The 13,021-nt window shown below is 39.8% G+C and overlaps 1 protein-coding gene across 2 annotated transcripts in view; it reads right to left on the minus strand.

The window, feature by feature from the left end:
* STK39 (serine/threonine kinase 39) overlaps positions 1-13,021 on the minus strand; it is a 312,459-nt gene that overhangs the window by 122,434 nt on the left and 177,004 nt on the right. For both annotated transcript variants that reach the window (XM_043576954.1, XM_043576955.1), the window contains exons 13-14: positions 9,924-9,986; positions 8,066-8,133 (exon numbers count right to left, since the gene is read on the minus strand). In XM_043576954.1, coding sequence (XP_043432889.1) covers positions 8,066-8,133; positions 9,924-9,986 — 131 coding nt within the window. The remainder of the gene's footprint in view (positions 1-8,065; positions 8,134-9,923; positions 9,987-13,021) is intronic.

A 13,021-nucleotide genomic window follows, 5' to 3' on the forward strand; every position in this document is an offset into this window, starting at 1 on the left:
AAAACAGTGATCAACATTGTTTTTATCAGCTTCATCTTTCTTTATGAAATTATGATTTACTAAGCCTATACCAATAGCTAAGTTCACCTTTTAACAAGGGAAATTAAAATACTAGGTCAAGTTAGGCAATATTGTCATGCTAAGGATTTTTGTTACAATAAATACTCCACTCTAGAGATCATCTTTCCCTACAAGGAGGAAAGCAGTTTTGTTGGTCTGGGGTCTTTAACTAGCCTATCAAGGTCTAATGATAGTAACCTAGTAATGAGGTAAATTCATTATGAGTAAATTGATGGGATCAGAGCATCTACGTATGACAACTGTCACAGTCGCCTTCAACAAAGCTAGTTAACTGTAATCCATAGGGCTGAGCTGTCAAAGTATGAACAGTGTCTGACACAAAGGAATTAACAATTTAGCTGATAAGTTTATCATTTTTCCAAATCACTGAGCCTGGTTCTCAAAAACACATGTTTATGTCAAATACATGACTATTCTATTTTATGAAAAATATACCAATGGCAAAATATTTGTACAATGTTCAACTCAAATCATAAATTATAGTACCATCTATTGACAGTATATAAATTAGGAGATGGCCCACTTAACATTTTTCTCCGAGATGTGTTTAAGATTTCCTTATACTGTACCTTGACACTCAAGTTTTTTGATAACACAGATGACATTATACATATATACATATATGTAAATATACATATATATGTAAATATACATATATATGTAAATATACATATATATGTATATTTACATATATACAAATATGTATAATATATACATATATACAACTGGCAAGAAAACATTTGCATAAAAGTATACAGAAGAAAAAAGAAAAAAATCTACATTTTTAACTATCTCCAGAATTTAACACTGAGACCTAAGGTATAATCCCTTTTCTCTACACTAATAAGTAACAGGTCAGTTTTAAGAACAAGGTAAAAGCAATAGCATATTTTTTCAAGAAAGAAATTAGTCTTTGCCTCTTCAGCCTTTTGCTTATGATCACCAGAAATGAGTAATGGAGAAACAAATATATTACTTGTAGCTACCATGTATTCGTCTTTTGTTATAAAAAGTGACATTTTGCAAAGTAAACCATTTCCCAGTTTCCTACTTACAGAATAAAGGGGAGACTTACCTGGCATCTTGGGGCTGGGGGTCGGGGGAGGGACAAGGAAGCCACATTCCTAGCAGGTAAGCCTATAAAATGCTATGTCACAAAGAAAGTCAGAATGACCTTTTCCAAGAGGTAAGAGGGCAGTTACCCATACGGCATTAGTTAAGGACTGATGAAAGGCTGGCTTGAACTCAAGTCTCTACCCACTAGTCCGTGGAGCACATTAAACATAAATGCTTTGCCCAGATGGCCACAGGGAATAGGAAGAGACAAACACACTACTTCCCAGTACCCAACAGCTGTACGTGGTCTAGACCAGCAATTTGCAAAGACAGTGAGGGCATATTTTCGTGTATATGTGTTTATTTACATATATGTCCACACATATATCAGAATCTCAAAGAAAGGAATGAGAAAGGTACAGAAGACGACATGGGTTTTCTAATCGAATAAACACTGGCCAGAACAATCTTTCCAGCTTCCTCTCACATGGGCTGGGTTAGGAGGTAGTTTATCTGGGCCCAGAGAGGGGACAAGTGATCTCAAGTAGATTTCAAATGGGGAACGGGGAATGAAGAAATTGTGCGGCAGGGACCAACACTAGGTGGCAGGGCTTTGATTCTTGAGAAGCACGTAACTTTGGAGGTTTCTAAGAGGAGGCAGCTGGACCTACGAGGGAGTGTTGGCTGGTGGCACTAGAGAGGGCAGGTGACTGCCACCTTTGTGCACAGGAGATCACTGAGGGTGACTCCATGACCCACATTTGTTTATGATTTAACAGTGAGTCTCGAACAGACTCCTCGACGAATGTTTTTATTTTTTTATTTTTATTTTTATTTTTTTATTAAAAAAAATTTTTCTTAACGTTTATTTATTTTTGAGACAGAGAGAGACAGAGCATGAATAGGGGAGGGGCAGAGAGAGAGGGAGACACAGGATCTGAAACAGGCTCCAGGCTCTGAGCTGTCAGCACAGAGCCCGATGTGGGGCTCGAACTCACAGACTGTGAGATCATGACCTGAGCCAAAGTCGGACGCTTAACCAACCATGCCACCCAGGCGGCCCACGACGAATGTTTTTAAATGCTGTTGTTAAATGTCAATCGTAACCACACACACATGCACACAGATTTATATTCTGGGACATCAAGATTAAGTTCATCTCAGGGATCAAGCTACCAGCTCCACTTGAAAGTCACAATCACTAACTTCAAGTGATTGCTGGTGCAGCCTGCTTATCTTACCACATTTCCCTGGTAAATTTACTCTCCAGCTCTCCTACACGATTTCCTTCATCTCTCAAACCCCAAATATTTTTTCCTTCCTCACTCTCAACTGATCACATTCATTTTAATGAGACAATATAAACAACAGAAGACTTCCACCTTCCTGTACGCAACCCCACCAAACTCCTTGCACGTTTGCTCACCCTTCTGCCGTGGTGGATGTGCTGTCCAACAAGTGACCTCTCCATACTTCTAACTAAGGCTGATATCTATGTGGATGTTTAGGTATCATCCCTTCCCACCCATCTGAGGACACCAGTCTTACAATGTCCTCTATCTTATTTCATGTTTCCTTCTCAACTGGATCATTCCCATTAACTTATAAATAATGCTTTTTTAAAAACAACTCCCGGGGGAACCCAGGTGGCTCAGTCGGTTAAGCGTCCAACTTTGGCTCAGGTCATGATCTCACAGCTCGTGGGTTTAAGTCCTGCGTCAGGCTCTGTGCTGACAGCTCAGACACTGGAGCCTGCTTCGGATTCTGTGTCTTCCTCTCTCTCTGTCCCTCCTCTGTTGTCATTCTGTCTCTGTCTCAAAAATAAATAAACGGTAAAAAAAATAAAGAAAGAAAAAAACTCTGTTCACTCCATATTTTCACTGGGATACCCCATTTCACTGCTCCCCTGTATAGTAAGTTTCTGTTAAGAGCTGTCTGTATTAACATGGAACCTATTCTTGCTATCTGGTGTTCTCTCTTGGCACTCTGTCCCCAATCCAGTTAAGTCAGGCTTTAATCCCCAACATTCCACTGAAACAACACTTGCCAAGGTCAAGAATGTGCTCCATTTTGCCAGATATGCAAATTGTTAGTTCCCGTTGTACTTGATCTAATAACAGCAACTGATGTAGTTTTTCACCCATTCTTTCCTGAGCCATTTCCTCTGTTTGGTTTACAGGACCACCATTCTCTCCTCCACTGCACCAGCCTGTCCTTACCCATCTGCTGACTGCTCCTTACCCAAGTACCACTTGAGGGCACGCCAGATGACTTCTCTATCTTTATCCACTCCCTAGGTGATCTCATCCAATTTCACAGCTTTAAATACTGTATGTGCCAATATTCTCAAATTAATTATTATCTCTAGCCCAGAACTAGATCTCCACTGAAATCTAGACTCATGCACTCAAATGCCTATTTGACATCACATAAAGATGTCCATAGACAACTCAAACTCAGTACTTCTGGAACTGAATTCTTGATTCCACTCAAACCTGCAACTCTAACTCTCTTTCCCTCCATTTATCCATATTTTCACGCCCAAACTTTGAGTAATCTTTGCATTCTCTCCTCTCTCTCCAGAATTCAATAATTACTTGCCACCTCCATTACTCCTCACCCACGTCACATCATCACTCTTTACATCGTTGACATGGCCTATCAATGGGCTCTCCACTTCCACCCTAAAAATAGTGTCTGTATGGTCTATTCTCCATAATTCAATCACAGTGCTTGCTTTAAAATGTAACTCAGGGGCACCTGCGTGGCTCTGTTGGTTAAGTGTCCAACTTCAGCTCAGATCATGATCTCACAGTTCGTGAGTTTGAATCCCACATCGGGCTCTCCACTGACAGCAGAGCCTGCTTCAGATCCTCTATCTCCCTCTCTCTCTGCCCCTCCTCTACTCTCTCTCTCTCAAAAATAAACCAACGTTAGAAACAAAATAAAAATAAAATAAAATATAACTCAGATATGCTCACAAATCTCCAATGATTTCCCACCCAATAACAGTAAAGTCCAAAGTCTTCACCACAGGCTACGTGGCCCTACATGATTCAGCCCCTGAATCATCATCTGGCCTGCTCCCCTACCCCTCTGGCCACACTGTTTCCCTGGCTGTTTTTATAATCACTTATAACATGCCTCCTGCTCAGAATCTTAGCAATCACTGTTTGCTCTGCCTGGAACTCTCTTCCTGCAAACAATCTCATGGCTTGATTCTTTACATCTGTCAGGTATATCTTCAAACACTACTTTATTTAGAGAGCCCTTCTGTGGTAGGCAGAGTTCTGTGACACTTTCCAATATCGCTGTCCCCTGGTATACATGCCCTACATAATCCTCTTCAATGGATATGACCAAGCCCTTTAAATATGATGGGCTGTCATTCCCATGATTAAGTTATGTGATAGAGCAAAGGTAAAGGGATTTGCAGATGTAGCTCCAAAGCAGTTGATTCTGACTTCATCTAAAGGGGCATTAACTTAGATGGGACGGGCTTAATCAGGTGAAAAACCTCTCACAAAGGGACTGAGCTCTTGAAGGGGAGGAGAGATGGTTTCCTTTTGCCTTTGAAAAAAGGCAAAGTCATACTGTAAACTGCGTGTGGAATGGGGAGCCTGTACAGAGGCCAAGGACCTCAGTCCATGACTGTCAGGAACTGAATTCTGCCAACACCCAAATTAGTTGGAAGACGACCTCGAGCTCCAGCTGAGAACAACTTAACTGCCGCCTTGTGAGACACACCAGAAAGCCCGTCTGAGCTGTGCCAGACTTCTGACCTACCGAAACTGAGATAACAAATGGGTGTTCTTGTAAGTCACTAAATTTGTGGTAACCTGCTACACAGTAGAAAACTCGTATGCCTTCCTTACTATGGGACAGCACCCCCATACTTTCTATACTCCTGATGGAGAACTTGACATCGTGTAAGTAATAGGAGTATTTGAACACTTCCTCCCTGCCTGTAGAATGTAAGTTCCTAGGGGGCAAGAAATTTGTCTTTTGTTTCATTCCCCCGTTGTATCACAGCAACTCAAACAGGGCCATGCGCAGAGCAGGTGCTCAAGAAATACTTACAGAATGAATGAATATATTCGCTGCTTACATTTATGGCAGCACAGGGTGACCACAGAAACTTAATAGTATTTAACTTTTAACTTTAAAAGGTTATTTCTCAAAGTACAGGGACTGCCCTGAGAGGAGACCAACTGTATATTTTGAGAGATTCATGAGTTCTCAAATATGAAAAAAAACTGGTGTAAACAAATACTTTGAACACATTTAGAAAAATAATGTATACCACTAGGCATGAACATATATTCAACAAAAGTCATACTAAAATTCATTTCTAAAATAATAAAACACAATTCATTTCTATTTTTTGGAAGTATTTCTAGGTGATTAGATTCAGAAAAATATCATTGATAGGTCTTAATTTCAGTAACATTTTTAAACGATTCCTTTTATGATATCCCTCTGAGTAGACAGCTGAATGTCCACTAAAAAGCAGTGAAGTCAATACGATTTATTTCTGGTTGAGCACCTATACCAAAAAATACTAGTCAATTATTGAAAGCCATGTAGAAAATGAGTGGTTTCTAACAGATGCCAGAAGACTGTTCTATTCGAACTGTTGAACATGTAAAATCAATGTTATGGATAAAGCTGTAAAAACAGGTTTATCCGATTGGCAAATGACATGTATCCAAACATTATAACTAGTATGACACACTGACAATCATGAGTGAAATGTATGGCGGAGGGGAGGCAAGCAATGGGTCAAAGCCAACAGGTTCATGATTATAGTGACAAATGTTAAGACACACAAAGTGAATTTGAAAACACAAGTTGCAGTTCCAATTAGGCTTGACAGCCTCCCAAGAGGGAAACACAAAATCAGAGCTTCTGTTTGGCTGTTAGGTCATGCTGTATCTGTCACCAAAGTGCACAGCTATTTCAAAAAGCAATGAAAATGTAGGCTGATTTAGGAGAAATACGTACATAGACAGATGGACACTAAGCATTGTTTCTCAGCTTATTTGAATGTAGCACCCTTTCTTCATTAAGATCATGAAGGATTGGGATCTAAGCCACAAACTCGGGGAAAAAACCACCCAGAGCCATGAGGGAAAAGGTAACAAAAGCAGATACAGGCTAAATGTTAATAAAGGTGAACGGCCAGAATTGTAAGGAGGATATAAAACCATATTATGAGACGCAAGGTTACTTGGACTGTTTTGCCTAGGAAAAAGGAACAAGCCTTGTAAAAACACAAATGGCTCTCAAAAAAACAAGGGAATGCCCTTGTTCTATATCGTTCTAGTACCCAGAGCAAAACTGTATCTGGAGGTAAGGCTTAGGAATATGTATGCATTTTAAAACACTCTCCAGGAGACTTTCATCCAGAGAACCTGATATCTGCTCTAAGGGCCAGAATTTGAGCCCACGGGAGCCCAGAATAGGAAGATCAGCTGAATCTCAGGGAAGAAGATGGAACCATAACAAAGCATTTTAGTATCGGAGGAGTGGTCCATGGAAAAAGAGTCAAAGTATGCACAGAAGCTAACTAAATATCTAGTGTACCACTAAAGAGAACGTTCCTGCGTACGTAAAGTAGGAGACTGGACCACCATGCTCTGAAGGTCACCCCCAACACCGTACACTCAAGCGGGCTCGATGGTAACCTCCACAGTCTCACTCACGACCGTATCTCAGGAATCAACAAGGAGCCTGGCACAGTGGTTGTACCGGAAGTATCAGTGGAATGAATAAAAATAAACGAACAAGTGAAAAATAGATGAAAGCAGTACCTGGTTCCAAAGTCAAATAAAAAAGGAATGGGCTATTTCATTCTTTGGAGAGCAATAAATATATTTTAATTGTGAACCATGATCAAGGACACTTTCAAATAGAAGGAAAATAGTCTTGTAATAGCTTCACTTCTTGACCAGAAATCATCTCTGAATTAAATCACACCAAGCCTTAGTGTGCAGTCCCCCTGGTTAAGTGTGTGAAAACACACCACAGATTGTAAATGACCAGCACAAGCACGGGGTGATTATGGTGATGATTATCTACCCTGACAGTCTAAGATAACTCAGAGGGCTGGAAACTAACCTTGAAAACAAATCGGCTTTTTATAGCCACAGCTCTGAAAATGGTCCATCAGCCATGTGCTTTATTTGTTTAATTGTCAAGGGAGAACCTATGTGTAACTTACTTTAAAACACCTTCAAAAATGTGACCGTAATCTCACTGACTTGGTAAATTAAGCTGTTTATTATAATTAAGTGGAAGCAAATATGTTTTAAGACACATTCTTAACGAAGAATATACACCTTACGACGTACCTCAATATTTAAAAATCCATGACGCAGAAAGAACTTTTCATTCACTAGATACAAAGTCTACACTGTCAGGCACCATATTTGTATCCATTTCCTAGAAGACGGAGGGTTCTTTCAAAATACATCTGTCATTTCTCCACAGTAGCTGATCAAACCTGCCACTGAAAAATGTTCTGAACAGGCAACTTGTAGTACAAGCACGGTTTATTTCTGTCAGAGACTGACTGCTGAAGTGTGAAAGAAACTCATTAAAAATCTCTTACTGTGATCTTACATTGTAAAAAAATTTTTTAAAGGAAAAAAAGCCCAAGAAAGAAAAGGCAAGGGGGGAAAAAAAAAACAACTTAATGAAGGGTACACTGAGCCTGCAGACACACTCATATGGTGCTTTCTTTCTCTTCTTTAGTAAGCAATTAGAAAAAGACCCATTAGTCCTGGGAATACAGCATACACTAGCTGTTTGCAGAAATCGAGTAAGTTAACAATTTTATTTTATGTTAATATTATGAAAAGTTAATGAAGGAGATAAGAATATTATACTATAGGAAGAGCAATACAAAATAAACAATATTATTTACCTTAATCTTAAAACGAGGTTCACAGCACAAGAAGCTTCTCTGTAGTCTTCGCTAGCATTGGGTAGCCCCTTTAAAGACAAAACCGCAAACACTGTTATCAACTTGGAAAAACAATCGTGATATCCCTTGATTCACATGACCCTTTCTGGAAATTTCGAAACTAGGTCTTTACAGAGGGCAGGTCCCATTTGGCCACAAAAATACCCCTATATGAAGGTTGGAATGATGCCTAATTCCCAACACAACTGGAGATCCAAACAGATCTGTTTTCAAACAGAAAACCTCAATGGTAGCATGGGTCCTATGAACAATTGGTATAAGCTGCAGCAAGCCCAAGGAAGAAGGGTCAGCCATCTTAAAGGAGCATCTTGCAACCTGAGCCACTGACTGACTACATCCATTGGGATTTAGTCCCAACACAAAGGTTGGGCACCTTAAACCTCAGGATGCAAAGGAAAGTGGAATCCAGTAGATTAGGTCACTGTTTATCTTCCCTGCGTTTCTCACCTAGAACTGATTTCCATAAATATAAATCATCAACCACAAATGCCTCTACTCCATAGCTCCTCCTGACTCCTACAAATTCTTAGAAATGAGCAGACCTTCTTGTTAGGAGTAGAAAAATAGAGAGATTTTGGATCAAGACTTGCCTCTGCCACTGACCAGACATGCAATCATGAGCAAGTCATTCCCTGAACCTATTTTCCCACTTACAAAATGGGGATAATACCGGTCTCAAAAGTTTGCTGGAAGAACAAATATATGAAAACAACTCATCAACTACGTGTTACATAATATCAGTTATCCTAATCCCCTTTCCTGTTTCCCTTATTCTATTCACTTCCTGACAAATTACTATTCCTCACTTGCCTTTTATCATTCAACCAGTCCCTGAAGTTTATCTCAAGGTGTTTTACTGAGTTGCCTGATATGGAGTAAAAAGACCTAAACTGAATCCTGTCTCTGCCTCTAACCAGTTATATGACCTCACGTGAGCCAACTTCTGCAAGCCTATGCTTCCTTGGCTATAAAATAAGGGCCAAGGACTAGCTGTCTGACTTCAAAACAGGCTTCCTGCAACCATGAAATTCCATTATTCTCTCCTCAGTATACAGCTGTTTTCATAAAACACACATCAGGTAGGATAAAAATGAATTTATCAACGGATGTGCAGATTTGGGGGGACAAAGTTGTGATCCTAAGGCTGATGATGCTTGATAGTATAATGACTTTGAAAGCAAAAGGGCTTGCTTACTAATTATACAGTGAAACCAGAATGGGGGTCTGCACTCTGCTTCTATGTCCATGTTCCCACCCCTGCACTGCTCAGCACCCTTCATCAGCACCCAACACGACTCACGGTGCATGTTTTCCGTCATGTAACTTTTAGTATAAATGCATTTCACAGTCAGTGGACTTCCATTTTTACAAGGCAACTTGTAGAGATAAATTGGCCCATAAAATTCAATGATAAAAGAATTATGAAAACAGGTTATAAAAATCCAACCGGAAGCCAAAAAAAAAGTATCAATTAATTATACTGTTTTATAGCTAGAGTCTAACCGAATGGGGAGTCATTTTCTTTCCTTATCTTATTTCACACAGTACCAACAATTTCAGAAGCAGTCTGGTAGTCAATCCTTGCTCTTGAACCTATCATTTAAAGGTTGGGGGTCCTGAAAATCATGGTCAATAGTAACAGTACTCTCTTCTCCATACCTATTAAAAAAAGAGAGAGTTTACAAGCCTCCGGTTCTGATGGATTAACCCAAAACTGTCTATCTTCCTAAAATGTTGGTTTTTCTAAAAATAGGTCTACAAATCACCTCAAACATAAAGGACTGGTGGAGAAACATACCTGAGGATCCTGCACAGAAAGGGACCGTATTTGCTCAGGTATACTGCTGGCATTCACCGCCATCTGTTAAGAGAGCCACTGTTACAGCACTTAAGGAAACCAAAATGAGACATTAAGGTCAGTGTGGTTACATTAAGTCCCACTTATCAGAGACAATTTTACATAAGTAATTTGAAAGCAGTTTTTCCCCAAGTGTTGTCCTTTGATGATGTGTATTGGAATCACCTAGGATGCGTGATTAAGATTCCTGGGTTCACCTAGCCTAGGATTCAGAATTTCAGGGAGACGGGAGAGAATGGGTATCTTTAACAAGTGCCCTGGGTGATCCTCCTGATGTTTTCAGAGAGCCACTGAGCTAAAGTGAAAAGGCATGGACTACTGGATATTTTAAATTTGATAAATTTGGTAACAGAAAGATGCTCTAGGATCATTTTTCTCTTGTCACACAATTTCTATAGGTCTTGTATCTATATGACATAGTCCAACGTTAAAGTTCCCCAGTGAAAGGGTATTAGGATAGTAACCTTTAATCATCATTTAACCTTTAATCATTACTTTGACTAATGAATGATTTATTCACTGGATTAAGAAACATACATAAGTAATTGGACTTTTAAAACACATTTCCCCAAAGGAAAAGTCAGAACGACAGGTTATGTTTTTTCCTCAAGGTTGGAAATCCAACCCTAATGTGATACCAAAAGTATTTCTGAGCCCTACTTTCTGTGAACTCTGCCCTTGAACAAAACTTGAAAGACCAGAAAATAAAACTAGAAGAGGAACAGCAATGAAAATGAAAAAAAAAAAAAAAAACCAAAACATATTATTTTCTAAGCTTACTATCAATTCTAAAACAATCAGAAGTCATCAGAAATTTTTTGCAGCAAGTTTTCTAAAGTTTAAGACATGAAATTGTTACTCTGTGCTTCCTCAAAATTGTTGTGCTTCATCACAATATTAGTGATGAAGTCATAGGCGGAAGTGTACTAATGTCTGCGGTTTACTTTGAGATGCATCAGAAAATGAAGACACACTGATGAATGAATAGATGTGCACATGATAAACCAAGTATAGTAATGGTAGGATCTAAATGTAGGTACATAGATGTTTGCTGTAAAATACTTCTAATGTTGCTGTATTTTTGAAAATTTTCATAAAATGTTGGGGGAATATGACAGTGTAAGAAGAACAACCAACTTGTATTCTTTAACCAGCCAGAGGACCTGGGCCTACACCAAATGATCTTTTGTGAAGAATCTTTCAGGCTGACTGATCCCATCATCTCACTTAAGGTTTGAGATACAACCAAAAGCCACATCAGCACTTACAGAATATCCCACCTGTAGTCCAGGGACCACTGTAAACTGAAAAAACCTTAATGGCATTTACTAGAGATGAAAACTTGTTTTCCTCCGTGGGAGGTCCCATCTCCTGCCCTGCTCCCTTATTCCTGGGCCATCATCAGGAAGGAGAGCTAGTTACCTGCACTGGGGACTGGATCCCCAAGCACCCTGTGCAACCTCACTCTGTAGGTGTAATCCTGCATCTAATGAAGGGACCAGCCTCTGACTCTCACTGGTGCACAAGCAATCTGGGTGATTCCTCAGGAAAATATGAAGAGATGCACAAGAGGGATGGAGAGGGAAGTTCCCTGTACAAAACACCTTCTTTCACAACCAACTAGAATCCTCCAAATTTTACCATTATGGACCTAATTCTATCAGTTCAGCTTATTTATGCCCTCTGGGGCAAATTGTTTTCTTTTTGTTTTTTTTCTTTTTTCTTTTTGAGAAAGGGTGCTAGCTGAGGAGAGGGAAAGAGGGAGAGAGAGAGAGACAGAGAATCTTTTTTTTTTTTTTTAATTTTTCACGTTTATTTACTTTTGAGACAGAGAGAGAGACAGAGCATGAACGGGAGAGGGTCAGAGAGAGAGGGAGACACAGAATCTGAAACAGGCTCCGGGCTCTGAGCTGTCAGCACAGAGCCTGACGCGGGGCTCGAACTCACGGACCGTGAGATCGTGACCTGAGCGAAGTCGGACGCTCAACCGACTGAGCCACCCAGGCGCCCCTTGAGAGACAGAGAATCTTAAGCAGACTCCCTGCTCAGAGCGGAGCCTGACATGGCACTCAATCCCACAACCTGGGATCCTGACCTGAGCTGAAATTGAGAGTTGGATGCTCAACCAACTGAGCCACCCAGGCACCCCAATGGGCATACATTTTTAATTATAAAAGCTTACAAGAAAGCCAACATATTAAGCAGGTGTTATTCATCACAGTATAATATAAATTTGCTTGCTAGAATTTTTTTTTTGGCTTTTTTTTTTTTTTTTTTTGCTATAAGAAGTGCATTCAAGGGAAGCCTGGGTGGCTGGGTTGGTTAAGCATCTGACTTGATTTCGGCTCAGGTCATGATCTTGAGCCCCATGCCGGGCTCTGCACTGACAGCATGGAGCCTGCTTGGGATTCTCTCCCTCTCCCTCTCTTCCTCTGTCCCTCCCCTGCTCAAGCTCTCTCTCAAAATAAATAAATAAACATTAAAAATCAAAAGAACTGCATTTGAGAGAATGGGTGTTTTGATAGGAAGGGAAGAGGAAAAGAACAGATTAATGGTGGACACCACCCTGGAAACAGGCCTCTGAAACTGGGTAAAAGAGAGGCAAAGATCCCAGAATAGGGAAAAGAAAGGGACAATGTCTGCTAATTTTCCATAGAGCTCTGCTTAATCTTCTCATTTTCTATTTTTAAAAATACTGTGGCTAAATGCAGTGTGTTATCCTGGATTGGATCCTGAGACAAAAAAAGGATTTTAGTACACAAACTAGTGAAATATGAATACAGTCTGAGGTTAGTTGATAATAATGTAACACTTTTGCTTCTTAGTTGTGACAAAAGTACCAGGGTCACATAAGAATTTAACAGTGGGAGATCCTGGGTGAAGAGTGTATGGGAACATTGTATCATCTTTGCACTTTTTCTTGCAATCTAAAATTATTACAAAATAGAAGGTTATTTTCAGAAATACAGAAAGATTTCTGATCACAAATCTAGCTTTTATCACAAAAAAAGTCAGAAAGCCAGTCATTTAAAATAAGA

Source organism: Prionailurus bengalensis, chromosome C1 (assembly GCF_016509475.1).
Source record: "Prionailurus bengalensis isolate Pbe53 chromosome C1, Fcat_Pben_1.1_paternal_pri, whole genome shotgun sequence".
NCBI classification, from domain to species: Eukaryota; Metazoa; Chordata; class Mammalia; order Carnivora; family Felidae; genus Prionailurus; species Prionailurus bengalensis.